The sequence below is a fragment of the Hypanus sabinus genome, chromosome 15, assembly GCF_030144855.1.
Source record: "Hypanus sabinus isolate sHypSab1 chromosome 15, sHypSab1.hap1, whole genome shotgun sequence".
Lineage (NCBI taxonomy): Eukaryota > Metazoa > Chordata > Chondrichthyes > Myliobatiformes > Dasyatidae > Hypanus > Hypanus sabinus.
This window is the reverse complement of record NC_082720.1, coordinates 50,783,176-50,807,205: the sequence shown is the minus strand read 5'-3', so window position 1 is coordinate 50,807,205 and position 24,030 is coordinate 50,783,176. Positions and strand designations below refer to the sequence as shown.

The 24,030-nt window shown below is 42.9% G+C and overlaps 1 protein-coding gene across 4 annotated transcripts in view; it reads right to left on the bottom strand.

Moving 5' to 3' along the window:
* Window positions 1-24,030, bottom strand: part of LOC132405512 (short transient receptor potential channel 7) — a 115,970-nt gene that overhangs the window by 25,464 nt on the left and 66,476 nt on the right. For all 4 annotated transcript variants that reach the window (XM_059990387.1, XM_059990385.1, XM_059990386.1 and 1 more), the window contains exons 3-4: window positions 10,905-11,069; window positions 1,565-1,781 (exon numbers count right to left, since the gene is read on the bottom strand). In XM_059990387.1, coding sequence (XP_059846370.1) covers window positions 1,565-1,781; window positions 10,905-11,069 — 382 coding nt within the window. The remainder of the gene's footprint in view (window positions 1-1,564; window positions 1,782-10,904; window positions 11,070-24,030) is intronic.

The window sequence follows — 24,030 nt, the reverse complement described above, 5'->3', positions numbered from 1 at the left end:
ATCATCATGAGGACTAGACTATCAATATAAACTTTCCAGTCCTACCAGTAAGTGCTTGAAGACAAAGTTAACATATGACTGCGTTGGATCTGAATTGTGGTTGGTGCGATCCAGTGCCCTTGCAGCTGAAGAAATATCTTTTGTTGATGGAGTTTATAACTCCAAAAAGTTACATGAAAAAATATAAATAGCAAAGGAGACAGGTATTAAAGTTCAGTTTATAGGTTTAGATGCTACTTGCCACTAGAATAATGGAAGATCATTACAAAGTAATAAACTATTATCTGTAATAAACCAACACACACAAAGTTGCTGGAAGAACTCAGCAGCATCTATGGAGCTGAATAAACAGTTGGCCTTTCAAGCCGAGACCCTTCATCAGGATTGAAAAGGGAAACTAAAAGCCAAAATAAGAATGTAGGGGAGGGGAGGGGAGGCATGTGAACTGGCAGATGATAGGTGATAAACTATTTGTACTACACCATTGTTTTTACAGTGGAATAAGTCAAGGAATCTAACTAATACTAAAACCAGTAATATAAAACCTGAGTTTTCTAAGAAAAATATTAGTCAGCTTATATAACTTAAACAAAATACACAGTTTGACGTTAACTCTGCAGCCATTTGTGCACTGCCCTCCTTATGAATGCTATTATTGGTTATGAATGTGGTCAATGAAGTCAGGCAAGATCATTCAGTGTCAGTAAAATTGAGATCATAATTTACTATTTTACACTATTATTTAATATTTCATGTTATTTTAGGTATACTATATCTGCTACAGTTTAGTATGATGCTAAGGTAGGTATTGTATATTGTTCATTGTATACATACAATTACAATATTTAAAAAGTGAGAAATTGAAAGTGGTTTTCAGAGGACTTGAATGTTCTTGCACATGAATCATTAAAAGTTCATACAGTATGAAGGTACCTCAACCAATTAAAAAGGCTAAAAATTATTACAAAACTATTTGTGCAGAAAAGCAGAGATATCATGTTCTACTTTTAAAGGGCACTGCTGAGATCTTAACTGGAATATTATCTATGCATCTGGTATCACAACCTGAGAAAGGATGTGCATGCAATAGAGGAAGAGCTATAAAGATTCACCAGAATGGTACACTGAAGAGAGATTAAGCAGATATAGTTCATACTCTCCAGTTTAGAAGAATGGTCAGTGAGCTGAATGAAATATACATAATTCTTATTGAGCTTAATATTTCCCCTACTGGAGTGTCTGGAACCTGGGGTCACAGTATCAAATCAACAAGTTGGCTATTTAGCGCTGAGAATAAAAAGAAACTTCTTCACACAGAGGAATTCTATACAGTCAATGAGGCATTAAATAAAACTTTGGATATTCAGGATGCAAGGAGAATCTGGAAAATTTTTATCATTTTTACAATGGGGCCACAGGCACAACGGCTCCAATATTCTACCTGCTTCCATTTCTATTTCTTATGCTCCTATGATTAAACAAAAGCAAAATCAACTGTGAAAGACAAATGAAAATGTTTTAAACATCATGTTTTCATTTTTCATTTAAAATGTCAATACTTTACCTAGAATCCATTTCATTATTAACAATTCAGTCCAGGTAAATGTTGTTGTTTTCACTCTGAAGATCTGTCTTGGGTTGTCTGTGTCAGTTTCATTGGGCAAATTCTTTACACCTTCAAATCTGTCCGATGCATTCAACACCAGAAGTCCTAGAAAGATGGTGAATGAAACTGCATGTGCTACAAACTTCATAAAAGGACTTCTTAAAATTTGTCCCAGCTGAAAACAAAAAAGCATCAAGAAATGTATGATGGTAAGCAAAAAGAGATTGAATTCTTTATATTATTTGTAGATGGGACTATGTTATCAGTCATAGATCTTATTCAAAGTACACTAGTTCTAACATTCACCTATAAGGATCACACAAGTAAAAGAAAGAAGATGATTTTTAATATTTTTTTTATTGGTAATGCATTATTATTTTACCATTGAAGAAACATTTAAAGAACGTTGCTAAGAGGCAAAACTGATGCCGCAGGAAAGCAACACTGATATCAAATGCTGTAATGGTTTCAAGTACTCCTTTGAGGATACAAGGCTTGTCGGGAGAGACAGAGAATGCTAAAGTAAAGGGGACAGGATAGTTGTGATGTGCCAACATGTTTTTTCTTTGTTTTCTCTGAGGATCTCTTTCACATATAAAGAGCATAATATCCACATCAAATCAATGGTTATTCCTTTACAGATACAAGAGACTGCAAGTGCTCGAATCTGAAGCACCAAACAATCCAGCAGTGCTACTCAGCAAAGCGAGCAGCATGAGAGCAAATAAATCGATGGTGACCTGTGTCAAAACCCTGCAGCAGGACTGAGAGAGGAGAGGCATGGTGGCCAGCACGGACAGGAGAAGGGGAATGGTGAGAAAAGGATTCTGGACTGAGGTGAGTGTAGGATGACAGGACTGAGAGAGGAGAGGCACGGTGGCCAGCATGGACAGGAGAAGGGGAATGGTGAGAAAAGGATTCTGGACTGAGGTGAGTGTAGGATGACGGGACTGAGAGAGGAGAGGCACGGTGGCCAGCATGGACAGCAGAAGGGGAATGGTGAGAAAAGGATTCTGGACTGAGGCGAGTGTAGGATGACGGGACTGAGAGAGGAGAGACACGGTAGCCAGCATGGACAGGAGAAGGGGAATGGTGAGAAAAGGATTCTGGACTGAGGCGAGTGTGGGATGACAGGACTGAGAGAGGAGAGGCACGGTGGCCAGCATGGACAGGAGAAGGGGAATGGTGAGAAAAGGATTCTGGACTGAGGCGAGTGTGGGATGACAGGACTGAGAGAGGAGAGGCACGGTAGCCAGCATGGACAGGAGAAGGGGAATGGTGAGAAAAGATTCTAGACTGAGGCGAGTGTAGGATGACAGGACTGAGAGAGGAGAGGCACGGTAGCCAGCATGGACAGGAGAAGGGGAATGGTGAGAAAAGATTCTAGACTGAGGCGAGCGTAGGCTGACAGGCAGGTGGTGTCAGGTGAGGGGATGGAGATGGAAGGCGATGGCAGATGAGTGATAGATGGAGGCAGACAAAAAGAGAGAGGAAAAAGAAAAAAAAATCAACAGATGAAGCAAGGAAGGAGGGGGAGGTTTGTGAAAATGGGAGACAGGGCCTGCAGGGAGATAAGCAGGAATACAAAATGCTACCAGAAGCGGGTCCCAAGAAGTAAAGGTGAGAATCGGATGCATTTGGGGAGAATGGAGTTGTTGGAACCAGATGGGGGAGGGGAGCATGGGAGGTAGGGGTGGGGAATTCCCATTTGTGAAGTGAGTGGATGGAGCGGGGGGCGGGGGGTAGGGAACAAAGATGGATGAAGGGAGCTGTAGGGTGAGTGGGAAACAGACAAAATAGGAGGACTGGGGGATTTTTAGAATGCATTGGGGGTTAGGGGGTAGGGGGTATGGAGAGGGGTAAGGAGAGGGAGAAGGATATGAAATAAAAAATTTGGAGTACCTAAAATTGGAGAACTCATTATACATTTCATTAGGTTGTAAACTACTCAGGCAGAGTGTAAGGTGTTGCTCCTCTGGCTTGTGTTGGGCTTCATCCTGCAGTAGAGAAGGATGGACAGGTCAGTGTGGGAATGGGGAGGGAAGTGGAAATGGGGGACAACTGGGAGCTTGGGGTGACCATGGCAGACTGGGCATAGGTGTTCTATGAAATAGGGTCGGAGGAGATGCAAGTGAAACTTTGTCCCACTTGAAAAGACTGTTCAGGTCCCTGGATGGTAGTGAAGGAGGAGGTGTAAGGACAAGTATAACATGTACTGTGTCAGGGGAAACTGCCAGGAGTAGGGGAGGGATGAGTGAACCAAGGAGTCATGGAGGGTGTCGTCACTGTGGAAGGTGGTAAGGGTGAGGAGGAGAGGATGTGTGATTATGTTGCAGCTAGGCACAGGCTCTTGGGGTGAAAGGTAAGGGCAAGAAGAACTCTATCTCCGTTCTGACTGTGAGGAGCTGGTGTGAGAGAAGAAGTATGAGAAACAGAAGAAAAGTGAGATCAGACTCCATTAAAAACCACAGAAGAGAAGCCTCACTCCTTGAAAGAAGGAGGACATTTCAGGTGTCCTAGGACAGAAAGAACTATCTTGAGTGTAAGTGCATTGAAGAGGGAGAAACCGGGAGAAAGGAAGGGTGTCACTGTAAGAGACAGGATGAGAAGAGGTGTATTGTAGGTAGTGAAGGGAATCAGTGGGTTTATATAGTAAATATTAGTGGACAGTTTGTCTCCTGAGAGGGAGGTAGTGAGATCCAGGAAAGGGAGAGGACTATCAGAAATGGTCCACATGAATTTGGTGGCAAAGGTGAGAAAAATTACTGAGTTCTGTTCAGGTGCAGGAAGCAGTACCAATGCAGTCATCAGTGTAACAGAGAACGTATTGGGTGTGGTACCAGAGGAGGTTTAGAACAGGGACTGTTCCAAGTAGCCAACAAAAAGGCAGGCATTCGTGGGGTCCATGTGTGTACCCATGGCTACACCTTTGCTTTTAGAGGAGTCAAAAGACAAGTTGTTTAAGGTAAGAACAAGTTCAGACAGGCAGATGAGAATGTTGGTAAAGGGAATGGCCATCCCAAGCTCCCATTTGCTAACCTTTCCACTCCTTTCTCCATTCCCACATTGACCTGTTTATGCTTGGTCTTCTCTATTGCGAGGATGAAGCCAAACAAACTGGAAGAACAAGATCTTATACAGAATTTCATCTGGGTAGATATGAACTTAATATTTAATTGAGTTCTCTAATTCCAGGAACTCCTCTTCTTAGCTACTTTTTTGCCACCCCCTGTCCTTCACCTTCTGATCCTTCTGTGCTTCCATTTTTCCCCCCTTCCTGCCCTCCCCAAGCTCTACTTCACCCTTCTTTATGCCCTTCCCTTTCCTGGCTCATCCACAACCCTCACACACAGGTTTCCCCCCCCCCACCTCCCACTTATCTTTATCTGCTCCATTAGTACTTTGTGTTCCTCTTTATCTCCCTCCAGCAGCTTTCTCCAATCTGCACACACCTCTCCCCCCACCTTGCACTATCTTTTTTTCCTCCCCCACCTTTGTCTGCTTCTATCTATCATTCACCTGCCACAATCTTCTAACTCCATCCTGCTCACCTCCTCTACCTGCCTGTCATTTTACATGCCTCCTCAGTCCACCCATCACCTCTGAATCCCTTCTTGCCACTTCTCGTCTCCCCTCTCTGCTGGCCATCGTGCCTCTCCTCTCTCAGTTCTACCCGAAATGATGACAATTCATTTCTTCCCACAATGCCACTCGATGGGCTGGGGTTCCTCCAGTAGATTGCTTTTATGATGGTAATCTTGTCTTTAGGTAACAGGTTACTGAAATTCAAAACATAATGTCTTGTTGTTCTGAACTTAAGCAATAACAAAGAAACACAATCTTGTGAAAAAATAGTCGGTAAAAAAGTGAAGATTAGGCATGTGGTTTGGAAACATAACTGAGAAACTAGAGGTGAGGAAGACGCTTCTCCCAAACAAATTGGAGAATGATGCCACAAAACATGATGCCTAAGTGTTAACAATTTAGGCTATCTGCATTGGTATCTTAGTAGATGTATGTTAAATAGTTAAATCTACTTAGTGAGTCCTGATAAAGGGTTTTGGCATGGAATGTCAATTGCTTATTCCTCTCCACAGAGGCTGCCTAACCTGCTGAGTTCCTTCAGTACTTTGTGTGTGTTTCTCCAGTTAAATCTATTGTTAGTTTGTTTTGAGGACTGAATAGAAAATTTTACAAGGACATTTCTTGGATACTAGGTAGTTAAAAATAGGTTGGGGGCTAAATCAGATAAGCATCCAGCCTTGCCAGGAGGCTTCATTGGCTGTTGAAAGGCAGAATTTGCAGAAGTGTTGGCTGTGTTTTTCTTAATCCTCTTATAGAATTATATTCAGCTACCTGAGAATGAGTATTTGATCTTTTTCCCCCAGGTCTAATCCAATCGCTGCCACAAAAATATAAATTCGAATCACAGTATTGAACTGTTCAGGAGGAAGCTTCAAATACTTATCCAGGTAGGGCAGTTTGCTGAGAAATATCACATGTGAGTTCATATCGGGTATTACTCAGTAACTCACCTTACCTGGATGAAGTTTTGTGCTGAGTTGTATAAAAATATATAAAAATAAAAGAGGTATAACATAGCAAAGATGAGCGGGAAACTGGAGGACTGGGAAGCTTTTAAAGAGCAACAGAAGATAACAAAAAAGGCAATACGCCAAGAAAAAATGAGGTATGAAGGTAAAATAGCCAAGAATATAAAGGAGGATAGCAAAAGCTTCTTTAGGTATGTGAATAGCAAAAAAATAGTTAAGACCAAAATTGGACCACTGAAGACAGAAACGGGTGAATTTATTATGGGGAACAAGGAAATGGCAGATGAGTTGAACAGGTACTTTGGATCTGTCTTCACTGGGGAAGACACAAACAATCTCCCAGATGTAATAGTTGCCAAAGGAACTAGGGTAAAGGATGAACTGAAGGAAATTTATATTAGGCAAGAAACAGTGTTGGATAGACTGTTGAGTCTGAAGGCTGATAAGTCCCCGGGATCTGATGGTCTGCATCCCAGGGTACTTAAAGAGGTGGCTCTATAAATCATGGACACATTGGTAATCATTTTCCAATGTTCTATAGATTCAGGAACAGTTCCTGCTGATTGGAGGGTGGCTAATGTTGTCCCACTTTTCAAGAATGGAGTGAGAGAGAAAACAGGGAATTATAGATCGGTTAGCCTGACATCAGTGGTGGGAAAGATACTGGAGTCAATTATAAAAGAGGAAATTATGCCACATTTAGATAGCAGTAGAAGGATCAGTCCGAGTCAACATGGATTTATGAAGGGAAAATCATACTTGACTAATCTTCTGGAGTTTTTTGAGGATGTAACTATTAAAATAGACAAGGGAGAGCCAGTGGATGTAGTGTACCTGGACTTCCAGAAAGCTTTTGATGAAGTCCCACATAGGAGATTAGTGGGCAAAATTAGGGCACATGGTATTGGGGGCAGAGTACTGACATGGATTGAAAATTGGCTGGCTGACAGGAAACAAAGAGTAGCGATTAACGGGTCCCTTTTGGAATGGCAGGGTGTGACCAGTGGGGTACCGCAAGGCTCGGTGCTGGGACCACAGCTGTTTACAATATACATTAATGATTTAGATGAAGGGATTAAAAGTAACATTAGCAAATTTGCTGATGACACAAAGCTGGGTGGCAGTGTGAAATGTCAGGAGGATGTTATGAGAATGCAGGGTTGCTTGGACAGGTTGGGTGAGTGGGCAAATGTATGGCAGATGCCGTTTAATGTGGATACATGTGAGGTTATCCACTTTGGTGGCAAGAACAGGAAGGCAGATTACTATCTAAATGGAGTCAAGTTAGGAAAAGGGGAAATACAACGCGATCTAGGTGTTCTTGTACATCAGTCAATGAAAGCAAGCATGCAGGTACAGCAGGCAGTGAAGAAAGCTAATGGCATGCTGGCTTTTTTAACAAGAGGAACTGAGTATAGGAGTAAAGAGGTCCTTCTGCAGCTGTACAGGGCCCTGGTGAAACCCCACCTGGAGTAGTGTGTGCAGTTTTGGTCTCCAAATTTGAGGAAGGACATTCTTGCTATTGAGGGAGTGCAGCGTAGGTTCACAAGGTTAATTCCTGGAATGGCGGGACTGTCATATGTTGAAAGATTGGAGTGACTGGGCTTGTATACACTGGAATTCAGAAGGATGAATGGGGATCTGATTGAAACATATAAGATTATTAAGGGATTGGACACGCTGGAGGCAGGAAGCATGTTCCCGCTGATGGGTGAGTCCAGAACTAGAGGCCACAGTTTAAGAATAAGGGGCAGGCCATTTAGAACAGAGATGCTGAAAAACTTTTTCACCCAGAGAGTGGTGGATATGTGGAATGCTCTGCCCCAGAAGGCAGTGGAGGCCAAGTCTCTGGAGCTCTTATAGATAGCGGGGTCAAGGGATATGGGGAGAGGGCAGGAACGGGGTACTGATTGTGTATGATCAGCCATGAATGGCGGTGCTGGCTAGAAGGGCCAAATGGCCTACTCCTGCACCTACTGTTTATTGTCTATTGAGTTGCACCTGGCCTAACATCCTGCTCAAACCTGAATCTTTTATCAAAATACACACCCTGTTCAACTGTAAAGAGGCTCCAAGGGTGTATATTCTTAAAGGAAGGATGTTAACAAAGGATTAGAGGATAGGAAATAAAAATACAAAATGCTGGCAGAACTCAGCAGGCCAGACAGCATCTATGGGAGGAGGTAGTGACGACGTTTCGGGCCGAAACCCTTCATCAGGAGTGAAGTAACATGGGATGGTCGAGGGGGGATAAGAAGTAGGGAGCTGGGAAGTGATAGGCTGGAGGGAAATAGGCTAGGGGAGAATTATGAGAAATAAAACAGAAATAAAGGTAGGGCTGGGGTGAGATTATGGTGAGGGGGGAAAAAGAGAGAGAAAGAGAACCAGACAAAAATTATAGATAGGGATGGGGTAAGGAGGGAGCAGGGGTATCAACGGAGGTCTGTGAGTTGAATGTTCATGCCTGCAGGTAGGAACTATTAGGAAATATTACACACTGTTTGAGAAAGGGGAAAAGAGAAACCTGGCAATTGTAGAATGGTCATTTCAATATTGGTGGTACAAAACCTTTCAAAAATTATATTTCAGGAAGAAATTAATAGCCATATGGAGTAGCAGATTCTAATAAAGTATAACTGGCAACAGGTTTGTCTTTGACGAAACATGTTTAATGAGTTGGACCAAGAAGTTTGATAGCACCATGCAGAAGATGGATGGGAATGATGTCATTGGCTTTGAAAAAACGTCTGTTAAGATACCGTGTATAAGGCTTGCTGACAAATATGTAACAAATTGGATGCCAAAGTATCTGAGGGCTAGAAAATAGGGAATTTTGTTGAATCAAATTATACGTAGTGTTTAAGAAATTAAACTCAGACAGGGTTTTTAGGAATATAAATAAAAGAAGGAACGATTTAAATAGGGCATCAGAAGGGGCTAAAGGGGTCATAATATGGCCTTTGTGAGTGGTATTAAGGAAACCCCAAGGGTATTTTATATGTACATTAAAAGGAAGAGCGTAGCTAGATAAAGGGTAAGATGAAGGAGGACCATGGAGAAAGGAGGAAAATTATGTCAGGAGCCATTGGGTGAGATATTAAATACAATGGTATTGACCAACGACATAGAGTATAGTGAGATCAGTGTGGTGTAGACTACAACCATCGAGCATGTTGCTATGAAGTTGGTGGTTTTGGGTTCCTGAAGAACATTAAGGTAGTTACGATGTATAACCTGAGGGGATATATTCCGAGTTATTGAGAGAAGTAATTAAGAGAGGAGATTGCTGAAGTCCTGGCAGAGATCTTTGTTTGCACTTTAGCCAAAGATGAGGTGTCAGAGGTTAGGAGAATAGCCAATGTTGTTCCTTTGTTTAAGAAAGGCAATATGAATAATGCAAAAATTAAAGGTAGGTGAACCATACATCTGGGAAGCCATTGGAAAGAAATTACTTACATTAGGAAAGGCATGGGCTTATTAGGGATAGTCATGATGGTTTTGTGTGGGGCTATTCATATCTTATAAATTTCGTTGCATTTCATGAGGGGGTGACATAGACGACTGATAAGGGTAGACAGTGAATATTGTCTACGTGGACTTTTACAAGGCACTTTACAAGGTCGCTATGGTAAGATTATTTAGAAGATTAAGTTACATGGGATCCAAGGTGACATAGCACATTGGTTTCTCTGACTGGAGATCTATGACCAGTTGTGCTTTCCTCTATATTGGAGAAGTCAAACACAGTTAGAAAACTGCTTTGCAGAACATCCATATTCAGTGTGAGGTGCAACCCTGTGCTCTCTGTCGCTTGCCATTTTATATTCTCATCCCACCGCCACTCTGAGGCCCAAGGCAAGCTTGAGGAGCATCATCTCATCTTCCGACTGTGCACACTGCAGCTTTCTGGACTCAATACTGAATTTTACAAGTTCAGCTAACTTGATTTCTTTGTCATTAGTCTTCCATCTGTGATATTAGCCCAGCTTGTTTGTGTTTTTTTCTTTTCTCTTTCAGACGGAGGATATGCTCAGCCTGTTCTACCCAGGGATTTCTTCCCCTCTGCATTTCTCAACTCCCATATTCTTTTGTGTATGTGCCTTTGTCTACATTCTCACCACCTAATTGCTCCGATTCACTCATTTACATGGTAACCTGTTTACAGCTTCTCCCCAAGCCCACCCTAATTTTACCCCCTTAGAGACCACTTTCCTTCCCCACCATCCCTGTCACTATACAAGCTTCTTTTGTCTCCTTTTCAACTTTAAAGAAAGGATTCCTGAACTGAAACTGTTTTTCTTCCCACATATACAGCTTGGTTTGCTGGGTATTTCTAAATTAGTATGAGCAACGCTACTAATGAAAAGTTATAAAAGATACCAACACAAAGATCCCAAATTGTGGCTGCAAAGACTACTACCATTTTTGAGATGTGTTAAGGCGATAGACTTCTGATAAAAGGGAACTATACAAATCGCTGGATAAATTTCATAGTCTCCTCAATGTAACCTGGATTTGCATTAATGTGATTCAATCACTATTTTACCATTGGCTCACTGAACCACAGGTGACAATTCTAATAGCATTTAATAGCTTCCTTTGCACGAGAGTTATATGAATTTAGTGTGCAATTGGGAGGCCATAATTTAAAATTAATCAAGCTCCATTTATAAATCTAAACAGATAGTGAATATACATAATAGTTAACAGTTATTCAAGTAAACCTCTGACAGAAAAACCTGTACCTTGCTGCACGGAGCAAACCAGTATCCAATTGCAAGAAACGGAAGTCCTATGGTGACACCGAAGACGGCCAAGCACTTCACAGCAATGGACTGTTGACGCAAGCCTGAGAGATTTTCATACCAAATTGTAAGCAGCTGTTGCTGGCAGTTAGGGTGAGCAACGAACTTGCAGGGAACAAAAGAAATATTACATATTAGGACAAATATGTAGGGCTGTGTTAGGTTACGCATGTGATAGGTCATTTCAAATAGATTGAACAAAATTATTAAATGCATTTTAAATATTTCCTTAAGAAAATGTCAATAAACTAATCCCTCACCCCTCTCAACTTATTAGTCAAAAGTGAGGCGCTACCCCATTTTTGCATGTAAATAAGATTGCTGGACTATTATTAGTGAAGCTACTCTGAGGAAATTCATGGAGTTTTAAAAAAACATTTAGAACACACTATTGTAACAAAGGAAAAAAAAAGGATCGAGTGAAAGAGTAAGATTTTGTACATTTCATTACCTCTGCAAACTGATGTGAGAAAGGATGCATGATGAATAACTACTAGCATGAATAATAGATGTATTGATGGCTATATTAAAATAACAGAGTAGAAGTATTTGCCATGACCACACTAAAGTGCTGATTGGTTACTATTCAATGTAATTTATACATTAACATTTACACTCAGTGACTGTTTATTAGGTACAACAGTGGAACCCAGTCTGGACTTCTGCGGCTATAGCCCAACCACTCGAAGGTTCTATGTGTTCTGCACTCAGAGATGCTCTTCAGCACACCACTTTTGTCACGCAGTCTAGTCATTCTCTACTGACCTCGCTTATTAACAAGTTGTCACCCACGGAACCACCATTCACTGGATTTTTTTTTTGCTTTTTGCACCGTTCTTTGTAAACTCTAGAGATGTGTGTGTGCGGAAATCCCAGGAGATCAGCATTTTCTGAGATAGTCAAACCACCCCATCTGGCACCAACATTCATTCCATGATCAAAATCAATTACAGCACATTTCTTCCCCATTTTGATGTTTGGTCTGAACAATAACTGAACCTCTTGACCATGTCTGCAAGTTTTATCCAGAGTTCCTTGCTGCCACACGATTGGCTGATTTCATATTTGCTTTGATGAGCAGGTGTATAGGTGTATCTAAAAAAGTAGTAGATATGGCTCAGTCCATCACAGGTAAAGCCCTCCCACGACTGAGCAAATCTACATGAAGCATTATCACAGGAGATAATCATCAGGGATCCCCACAACCCAGGCCATGTTCTCGTCTCACTGCTGCCACCAGGAAGACGGTATAGGAGCCTCAGGACTCACACCACCAGGTTCAGGAATAGTTATTACCCCCAACCATCAAGCACTTGAACCAATGGGGATAACTTCACTCAACTTTACTAAATTGTTCCCGCAAAATGAGCTCACTTTCATAGACTCCTCATCTCATCTTCACATTATCAATTGGTAATTTATGTATTATTATGATTTTTGTTTGTATTTGCTCAGTTTGTAGTCTTTTGCACATTGATTGTTTCTCTACCCTGTTGAACGCTGTCTTTCATTGATTCCATTACAGTACTTGGATTTACTGCGTATGCCTGCAAGAAAATGAGTCTCAGAGTGGTACATGGTGTCATATCAGATTCAGATTCAGTTTATTGTCACTTAGAAACTACAAATGCAATGCAGTTAAAAAATGAGACAATGTTCCCCAGAATGATATCACAAAAGCATATGACAAAACAGACTACACCAGAAAATTCACATAACGTTTGGCAATCCCCAATCCAGAGTCCAGAGAGGCTGCTGTGTATTAATATCGCGCTACTGTCTTAGCGCGTTCCCCAGAAAGGAGCTCCACAACCACCAGACAAAACAAGACCAAAAACTAAAGCTACAAGACCTGCACAAAACCACATAGTTACAACAGTGCAAACAATATATGTGCTTTGATTATAAATTTACTTTCACCTTTGAATTTAGAATAAAGTGGCCACTGAGTACATATGCGTTATAATTTCATGCTCGTTTCTGTTGTCACCTTCAGTCCAAGTGACAATTTAGGATTCTTGATCCTGCTATTAGTGTATATGATGCACCTGTATACCTTTGTCAATTCATCAACACATCATTGAGTCTGGTGATTGCTTTTACATACACTGAATTTTTCTTCATTTGTAATGTAAGTAATTATAGAATCCATCAAATATGATCGCAATGTACTTATAAACACACAAGCTTATTATTACTATGTCTGCTCTGCCTCATTGGTTGGGAAAACTGGAATCAATATATAAAAGGAGTGGATGAATTAAAGCTGCTCTATCACATGGCTGCTGAATTAAATGGATTTCCTGCCCCCTGGCAAATTCCACAGCATCATGAAGTTCCTACCCTTCTGATCAACATCTAGGCAAAAAGAACTAAATAAACACAAGCAACACACACAAAATGCTGGTGGAACACAGCAGGCCAGGCAGCTTCTATAGGGAGAAGCCCTGTCGAAGTTCCCCGATGAAGGGTCTCGGCCTGAAACGTCGACAGCGCTTCTCCCTATAGATGCTGCCTGGCCTGCTGTGTTCCGCCAGCATTTTGTGTGTGTTGCTTGAATTTCCAGCAAATGCAGATTTCCTCGTGTTTGCCTTTTAAATTATTTACACCATACAATACTCCAATCTTCAAAAAAATGCAGTTCCCCATTCTAGACTGATTCATGGTTAAATAATAAAAACAATCTTCAAAATCACCATTTTGAAATTTCTCCATTAATTCTCTGTAAATCTGTGTTTTGATAAAACTGATTGCCCAAAATGCATACATTCCACTTGATTATTATTCTCTCCTAAAGATCTCAGATGAGTGAAATACAGAGTTGTCCTTCTATATGAATTGCAAAAAGTTAGCATGTGGGTACAAAACGTAGTGAGTAGTCTTTATTACAAGAGGGTTGGAATTTAGAATAACTGAAGTATTGCGCAGAGCACTAGTGAAGCTATAGATGAGTACTGTATCACAATTTCCTTTCCCTTCCCCAATAAAGGACATACTGACAATGGTAAAATTCCAAAGAGATTCACTGGGCCAATTCCTAGGATGAGAGCTTTGTCCTAAGAACCCAGATCTACAACATTTGAGTTTAGAAGAATGAGGGCTGATCATCTTGAAACACAAGATCATTAGGGGGTTTCAGGGAACATGTTTGCAAGAATAGGGGTAGGGCAGTGATGCACCATCAATAACTCTCTGAGACGTGTGGCGAGATATAGGCTTTTATTGACTGGAAGAAAGAACAAGCAGCAATTGACCATCATACTACATCCTGGAGACTGAGGGCAGGGCTCAGGCCCCAATCGCCTTTATACCGGGGTCCGTGGGAGGAGCCACAGGAGCAGTCAGCGGGGGGGGGGGGGGGGGGCTGTCCAGACAGGTATATGTAGTTCACCACAGGCAGTGGCTGTTGTCTACATAGGCTTTAGTAAGAGAGTTGATAAGGTCCCTCATGGTACTCTGATCGAGAAGATTGGAAGATTAAGATGAGTGGAATTTACAGTGATTTGGCTGATTGGATTTAAACCGGCTTTGTCCATAGAAGACAGAATGCAGTGGTAGAGGAGTGTTATTCTGACTGGAGATCTGTGACCAGTGCTGCTCTACAGAAATCACCGCTGTGACTTCTGCTGCTCTGTTAGTGCTTGGTGTTCCTCTGTGTCTCCCTCCAGCAGTTTTCTCCAATCCACACACACCTTGCCCCCTACCTTGCTCCATCTTTTTTTCTCCCCTCTTTCTTTGTCTGCTTTTATCTATCATTCACCTGCCACAATCTTCTGTTACGCCTGCAGCCCCCTCCTTTGTGAGAATCGCAAGATCACTATTGGGTTGCTTCAGGAGACCTAGGAAATGAGAGAGAGAGAGACGTGCAGAATGTCTCATTCCCCCGGCGATATAAAGCTACAGGACACGGCCATTGTCTCTTGAAGACCAACTTGTGTATTGCAATACTGTGCTACGTGGAAGCCCTCAGGCAAAGTGGGCTGTTTGAGGGAGGGATTGCATCACCCCCAACCTGATTGACATCTGTGACCCTGTGAGTCAGGATAAAACAGGGTCTGTGGGAACAGCCCCTCAGACGCACCAGAAGAAACGCTAGCACTCCCGTAATAGAGGAAGCCATTGGAAGGAGGCCACAAGTGTTCGGTTCCGTTTGCCTGGAACTGATGGCTTGTACCACGGAAAACGGCTTTTAGCTAACAACGGGGAAACCAACTCCCCGACTCAAAGGACTGGCATCATAAAAGACCTGACCAAGTTTAACCCGTCTCTCTCTTAAACCCAAAACGCTGCAGCTTGAACGAACTAACAGTGACTCTTATATTTCCATCGGACAATACATTATCCCCTAGACAACGATAGAGCCATTTCTTATTGATTATTATTATACCCGTGCTGTTAGATTTAGTATTGATGATGTATATTATCTGTATGTTTGCATTAATCTTATTTTTGTGCCCCTTTATCAATAAATACTGTTAAAAATAGTACCATCAGACTTCAACGGACCTCTCTATCTTTACTGGTAGGTGACCCAGTTACGGGGTTTCGTAACAAATTGGAGTTCTCATCTCGGGATTTGACAGCAAATTGGGAGGCCAGTGAATCGGGCTTGTAAGTCCAAACTTGGATCTGGTACACGAGTAGCCAGATGGGAAACCAGCAAAGATGGATGTGGGTGAATTTATAGAAAACCTGACTCTGGAGGCGCTAGAGGCGGCCACCAAATCAGACTTGATAAATTTGGCGAAGGGGTTAAACCTCGCAGAGGTGAGGTTGTCAATGAAAAAGCGGGAGGTGCGAAGGGCAATAACTCAGTATTATATCGGGAAGAATGTGTTTGCAGCTGAGGTATTGGAAAATATCCCTGAAAAGGTACCAGCTAGTGGGACGGCTCAGTTAGAGTTGGAGAAATTAAAGTTGGAACATTCAATTAAGTTAAGCAGCTGGAGGCAGCTGAGAAGGAGAATGAAAGAGCCGAGAGAGAGAAAGAGAGGGAAAGGGCTGAGAGAGAGAGGGAGCATGTGCTCCAGCTGAAGGAGTTAGAGGTGAAACGGGAGCAGGAAAGAGCTGAGAAACAAAGAGAGCATGAACTTCGGTTAAAACAGCTGGAAGCAGCTGAGAAAGAGAAAGAAAGAGCTGAGAAGGAGAGAGGATATGGGGAGGCAGAGAAACAGAGGAAACATGACTTGGAGATGGAGAAGTTACGGCAAGAGCCACGAACTCCGGGGTCAGACTGAGAGGAGCGGTTCAATGTTAGTCGAGAGTCGAGGTTTGTACCTCCGTTCGAGGAGACAGATGTTGATAGCTATTTCTTGCTTTTTGAAAAGGTGGCAGTGAATCAGGAGTGGCCCAGAGATCAGTGGGTGGCGTTGTTACAAAGTGTGTTAAAAGGGAAGGCACAGCGGGCACATACGGCATTGGCCATGGAGGAGGAAGAGGAGGAGAGTTATGACAAAGTAAAGGTGGCCATTCTCCGGAGTTATGAGCTAGTACCTAAGGCGTATAGACAAAAGTTTAGAAATTTAAAGGAAGGAATCAGACGTACACCGAGTTTGTCTATGAGAAGGGGGTGCTCATGGACCGTTGGTGCACAGCAGAGATAGTGGGGGAGGATTATTGGCATCTCAGGGAGTTAATTCTGATTGAGGAATTTAAAGGTTGTGTTTCGGAGGATATCCGGATGTATTTGAACGAGAAGCCGAATAAGTCCATCTCAGAATTTGCTAGGTTCGCAGATGAATATGCCCTAACCCACAAGACAAAGTTTTCCTCGAATAAAAGTTCCCAGAGAGACTGTGGGAATGATCAAGTAAGTCCGCCGGCTGAGGCAGAGGTCCCGCCGGGAGCTAGTGGTAAGATTGAGGGGGAAAGGCCAGACGGCCAGAGATTTCCGGGCTTGACCTGTTTTAATTGTGGAAAGGGGGGGCATATTGCATCTCGGTGCTTTGCTCCGAGGAAAGAGACAGGGAAAGCAGCAGTCCCTATCGGATGTGCCGTTGTAATCAGTAAATCGCCAAGAGAGCCCCGGGTAGCCAGAGTACGAGAAGGGTCTGAGACTTGTCTGTCACACGGAACCATGTCTGTGAGGGAGGGAGACACACCAGTTCCCGTACGGATCTGGAGAGACACGGGGGCTGAGCTGTCGTTAATCAGCAGTAAGATACTAGAGTTTGGTCGCAAGACGAGAATGGTAGCTGTGAAAGGAATAAGTAAAGGGACAGAAGTGGTGCCCTTACATAATTTCATTATGGATTGTGAGCTGGTATCTGGACCAGTCGAAATAGGGGTGTGATCAGAATTCCCGAGAACTGACGCGGACGTCCTTCTCGGTAACGATTTAGCAGGTGGTAAGGTTTGGACAGCCATGACGAGGACCAGCCGACCGGCGAGTGCGGTGGCCCCGCCCCTAGAGTCCCAGATCTATCCCACATGCGTGGTCACTCGCAGCCTGTCGAGAAAGGCAGCTGAGAACGAGCAGTTTAAATCTGGCCACTTTTGATTTGGCCGAGAAGTTTTTACCGACCCTGTACCACAAGGGTTTAGAGGGTGGTAAAACGAACAGTAGTAAAGTGAAAGAGGGTAATGGAGAGGAGGTAGACCTGCCCTTAGTGAGGAGAAAAGTTTTAGAGGCAGAAGATAAAGATGAGAAACAGCTAGGGCTGTTAAAAGGTCCAGGGTTGGACCTGGATGATCTGTCTGGGTTGGCAGAACTGTTTGAAGAAGTTGAAAATTCTAAAGGTGTTCCCGATAATGAAATGAGGGCAGTCCTAGATGAAAAGGGTGCCCTTACCTTGAAGAGGTCTGCTGTGTTGGCAGATGAGGTTGTTTCAGCCCGTGGGGTTGAGTTTACTCTGGAAGGGAGTTGCCCAGAGAGTAGCTGGGAGAATCAGGGGAATTTAGAATTTGGACCGGGTATGGGTATTGAAAGCCTGAAAGAGGCCAATGTCCCGTTTGAGTGTGTCCAAGATGGGGATGCATCTGGTACTGAACCTAGTAACGGAGCTCAGAAAAAGTCTGGGGTATTTGATTCAGTTGAAGGGGACGGCCGTCCTTGTGGATCAGATAGACTTGGTTCAGTGAAGAAAGGGTTAACCTTGGTAATCGTGGGAAGTGAGAGTTCCCAGGTATTTGTGCTCGAAGGTGTGTTCAAAGTTAATGCGGAGCTCAAAAATGGGGAGATAAATATTATTATTGAAGGAAACAGGAAATATGTAGTTCCCAAATCGAATGAAGAAATTTTAAAACCTGCGGATCGCTTACAGATTAAGTCGGGAGATGACAGGCCCCCCCCCCCCCCCGTGCTATTGTTATTCCAGAGTGTGGTGTGAAAAGGCAGAATTTGAAATGCTGCTTGAACAACAAGTTCGAACTGAAAACACATCGCCTGAAGGGTCCTGAAGAGAGGGCTAGCAACCTGTGTAAAATTAAAGAATTGGGTGGAAATTCAGAAGATGGTCTAAGTTTGGGACAAGGTGTTGATAAAATAACTCCGATGGAAGAAGCGGGCGAGAGTTTATTTCGCCAGGGTACCCAAGCTCCCCACGTGGGAACTAACCGGAAAAGAGGCGACGGTTAATGGGGACGCCATTTTTAAATAGCAAAAGCTGGTTGTACGGGATTTTGACAAAACATATGAATAATAAAGACAACCCCATGGAAGCCTGCCTGTTAAGTTTGAAAACAACAGAAAGATTAGTATTTGCATGAACTTTTGTAGATACACATAAGCTAAGATCACAACTCCTTAGTTTTGTTTGCTGAAGGAAAGAAATAAAAATAGGTGGTTATTAAATTGAAGTCTGATGCTACAAGACTTTAGTAAGGTACAAGATGTTAAGATATTAAAGGAAGTGATAATGTGCTCGTGGACTGTTTATCTAGATGCGGAATTGAAGGTATAACTGTATTACTCTGTAGTAAAAAGGAAAAGCTTTTGTATTGTGTTAGATTCTACAATCCTGTAAGACTCTGTACTACTTTGTTTTAACCACTGATGAAAATGCGTTGAAGAAAGGGGGTGTTATGCCTGCAGCCCCCTCCTTTGTGAGAATCGCAAGATCACTATTGGGTTGCTTCAGGAGACCTAGGAAATGAGAGAGAGAGAGACTTGCGGAATGTCTCATTCTCCCTGGCGATATAAAGCTACGGGACACAGCCATTGTCTCTTGAAGACCAACTTGTGTATTGCAATACTGTGCTACGTGGAAGCCCTCAGGCAAAGTGGGCTGGTTGAGGGAGGGATTGCATCACCCCCAACCTGATTGACATCTGCGACCCTGTGAGTCAGGATAAAACAGGATCTGTGGGAAAAGCCCCTCAGACGCACCAGAAGAAACGCTAGCGATCCTGTAATAGCGGAAGCCACTGGAAGGAGGCCACGTGTGTTCGGTTCCGTTTGCCTGGAACTAGTGGCTTGTATCACGGAAAACGGCTTTTAGCTAACAATGGGGAAACCAACTCCCCGACTCAAAGGATTGGCATCATAAAAGACCTGACCAAGTTTAACCCGTCTCTCTCTTAAACCCAAAACGCTGCAGCTTGAACGAACTAACAGTGACTCTTATATTTCCATCGGACAATACATTATCCCCTAGACAACGATAGAGCCATTTCTTATTATTATTATATCCGCGCTGTTAGATTTAGTATTGACGACGTATGTTATCTGTATGTTTGCATTAATCTTATTTTTGTGCCCCTTTATCAATAAATACTGTTAAAAATAGTACCATCAGACTTCAACGGACCTCTCTATCTTTGCTGGTAAGTGACCCAGTTACGGGGTTTCATAACACTTCCAACTCCACCCCCACTTTATAAAGGATTATAAAGGACTTCGTCAGAAATGTAGATGGGCTGATTAGTAAGTTTGAAGACACACAAGAAGAAAATTGTGGAGTTGTGGATATCAGAAAAGCTTGTCAAAGGATACAGCAGGATACAACTCAGCTGCAGGTGCGAGTGGGGAAATGGCAGATGGAATTTAATCTGGACAACTGTAAGATCAAATATAAAGAGACAGTATATCGTTAATGGTGGGACCTGAGGACAATGATGTGCGGAGGGATCTTACATCCAAGTACATAGCTTTCCGAAAGTGGCAATACAGGCAAATAGGTGTTAAAGGAGGCATCTTGCATGCTTGCCAACCATCATTGGTCAGGGATCAAACATGAGGCCAGAAAATGTGGTGCAGTTGTTTGAAACTCAGGTTAGGCCTCATTTGGAGTATTGTCTGCAATTCAAAATAGTCCATTATAGGAAAGACGTGGAGGCTTTGGCAAGGATGCAAAATAAGTTTGTCAGGATGTAGCCATGATTAGAGAGCATTAGCTACAAGGAGAGCTGACATAAAGTTGGATTGTTTTCTCTGCAGTGTCACAGGCTGAAGGATGATCTGAAAAAAAATACAATTATGAGAGGCAGATAGTGTAAGTAGAGTCTTTTTCTCAAGATTGAAGTGTCCACTCTTCAAGGACACAGCTTTAAGCCAACAGCAGGAAAGTCCACAGGAAATGCGCATAACAAGCTTTCCTACTCAGAGCATAATAGGTGCCTGAAATGCACTGTTGAGGTGGTGTTAGAAGTAGACATGATTAATGGATTTAAGAGGCATGTAGTCAGACACATGAACATGTGGAGAATGGCGGTATGTGGATCACATGAGATTAGTTGATTGGAGTACTGCACAGACGCACCAGAAGCATTCCTGCACAGGTCAGGCCATGAGATTTAAAAATCCAGTCTCTGTAAAAGAGGGGTACTGCCTTGTGGAGCAGTCATTCTACGAGTGGTCGCCGTCAGAGTAGGAAGGCTCTGGCTCAATAGGGCTTCGGTGAGAAAAGGCAGAGGCAAGGTAAGTGGGTAAATTCATTCCTTATTTCTTGTTTTAATCTTGAGAGAATATGTCTACAGAGCCAGTGTTCTGATCTGGGTGTCAGATGTGGGATATCTGGGAGACTTCCAGCAGCCCCCCCGTGGCTACACCTGCGTTAAGTGCATTGAGCTACAGCTCCTTACAGACCATGTTAGGGAACTGGGGCTGCAGCTCGATGACCTTTGACTTGTTAGGGAAGGTGAAACAGTGATAGGAATTACAGGGAGATAGTCACCTCAAGGCTACAGGATAAATAGGTGACAGGAGAGGGAGGAAAATATGCCAGATAGAGGAGAGCACCTCTGTGGCTGTCCCTCTCAACAATAAGTACTCCATTTTGAGTACTGTTGGTGGGAGCAACCTACCTGAGGGAAGCATAAGCGGCCATGCCTCTGGCCCTGTAGCTCAGAGAGGCAGGGAACCGAACAGAATGCTAGCAGTAATAGGGGACTCTATAGTCAGGGGGTTATAGACAATAGATGGATAGGTAATTCTGTCAATGTGGAAAGGAAACACGTATGGTAGTTTGCCTCCCAGGTGCCAGGGTTTGTGATGTTTCTGAACATATTCACAATATCCTGAAAAGGGAAGGTAAACAGCCAGAAGTTGTGGTACATATTGGTACCAATGGCATAGAAAGAAAAACGGAGGTGCTCCTGAAGAAAGAATACAGAGAGTTCAGAAGGAAGCTGAGAAGTAGGACCTCAAGGGTAGTAATCTCGGGATTGCTGCCTGTGCCACATGACAGTGAGGATAGGAATAGAATGAGGTGGCAGATAAATGTGTGGCTGAAGAATTGGAGCAGGGGGCAGGGATTCATATTTCTGGATAACTGGGACCTCCTCTGGGGCCAGTGGGACCTGTACAAAAGGGACGGGTTGCACTTGAATCTGAGGGGGACGAATATTCTTGCAGGCAGGTTTACTAGAACTGTTGGGAGTGGTTTAAACTAATATGGCATGGGGATGGGAACCAGTATGATAGAGCTGAGGATAAGCCAACAGGTTTACAAGTAGATGATGGTGTAACTTGAATGTAAGGAAGGACAAGCCAATGATTAAGTACAAATGCAGAGAGAGCAAAGAGTTAAATTGTACCACAGAGGCAAAATTCAAAAGAGCAAAGAATACAGGACTGAAGGTGCTGTTTTTAAATATGCATAGCATGCAGAATAAGGTGGATGAACTTGTGGCACAATTAGAGATTGGATGGTATGATGCTGTGGGCATGATTGAGTTGTGGTTGAAAGAAGGCCCTAATTGGGAGATTAGCATCAAAGGATATACTTTATATCGAAAGGACAGGTAGGGCGGTATAGGCGGTGAAGTGGTTCTGTTGGTAAGAGATGGAATTACATCTTTAGAAAGTGGTGACAAGGGTCAGAGAACATTGAGTCTTTGTGGGTGGAGTTAAGAAACTGCACATCTAAAAAAAACCATTATGGGAATCATATACAGGCTTCCAAGTAGTAGCCTAGGTGCGGGAATGAGATTGCAAAGGGAGCTGGAAAAGGCATGTAACAGTGGTAATGGGAGACTTCAATATGCAAGGGAATTGGGAAAATCAGGTTGGTGTCAGATTGCAAGAGTCAGAATTTGTTGAATGCCTACGGGATGGATTTTTAGAGCAGCCTGTGCTTGAGCTACTTGGGGAAAGGTTACCTTAGATTGGATGCTGTGTAATAACCCAGATCTTATGAGGGAGCTTAATGTAAAGGAACCCTTAGGAGAAAGTGATTGTAATGCAGTGTTGGCATTCATTTCTAGAGGTATAGAATATAAAAGCATGGATGTAGTGTTGAGGCTCTATAAGGCACTCATGAGACCACACTTGAAGTATTGTGTGCAGTTTTGGGCTCCTAATTTTAGAAAGGATATACTGACGTTGGAGAGGGTTCAGTGAAGATTCACAAGAATGATTCCAGAAATGAAAGGGTTACTGTATGAGGAACATCTGGCAGCTCTTGGGCTGTATTCCCTGGAGTTCAGGAGAGTGAGGGGGGGATTACATAGAAACATTCCGAATGTTAAAAGGCCTGAACAGATTAGATATGACAAAGTTATTTCCCATGATAGGGGAGTCTAGGACAAGAGGGCACAGCTTCAGGATTGAAGGATGTCCACTTGGAACACAGATTTGGAGAAATTACTTTAGTCAGAGAGTGGTAAATCTGCTGATTTAAAGTGCACTTAAGGCAGAGATAGATAGGTTCTTGATTAGCCAGGGCATCAAAGGGTATGGGGAGAAGGCAGAGGAGTGGGGATGACTGGAAGGATTGGATTAGCCCATGATTGAATGGCGGAGCAAACTTTGATGGGCCAAATGGCCTACTTCTGCTCCCATATCTAATAGTCTATAGTCTTACAGTCTTATAATATGATTGAATTCATACTGCAATTTGAGAGGGAGAAGCTTAAGTCACATGTATCAGTGTCGCCTTGGAATAAAGGGAATTCCAGAGGCATGAGAGAGGAGCTTGCCCAGGTGGATTGGAGGAGGATACTGGCAGGGATGTCGGCAGAGCAGAGATGGCTGAAGTTTCTGGGAATAGTTCACGAGGTGCAGGATAGATAAGTTTACAGAAGTTGTTGCTCTCAAATGACAAGGGTAGGCAACCTTGGCTGCCAAAGGAAGTTAAGGACAGCATAAAAGCCACGGAAAGGGCAAATAAGATAGCAAAAGTGAGCGGGAAGTTGGATGATTGTGAAGCTTTTAAAAATTCAACAAAGGACAGCTTAAAAAGCTATAAGAAGGGAAAAGATGACTTATGAGAGCAAATTAGCGAATAATATAAAGCAGGACACCACAGGTTTTTCAGTTATATAAAGAATAAAAGGGAGGTGAGGGTTGATACTGGACCACTGGAAAATGATGCTGGTGAGGTAGTAATGGGGGACAAAGAAATGGCAGATGAACCTAATGGGTATTTTGCATCTATCTTCACTGTGGAAGACACTAGCCATGTGCCAGAGGTCCATGAGTGTCAGTGAGCAGGAGTGAGCACCTTTGCTATTACAAATTAAAAACTGCTAGGCAAACTCAAAGGCCTTAGGTGGATAAGTCACCTGGACCAGATGGACTACACCCCAGAGTCCTGAGATTGCTGAAGAGTTAACAGATGCATTGGTCATGACCTTTCAAGAATCACTTGGTCCTGGAGGTCTGAGAAGATTGTAAATGTCACTCCAT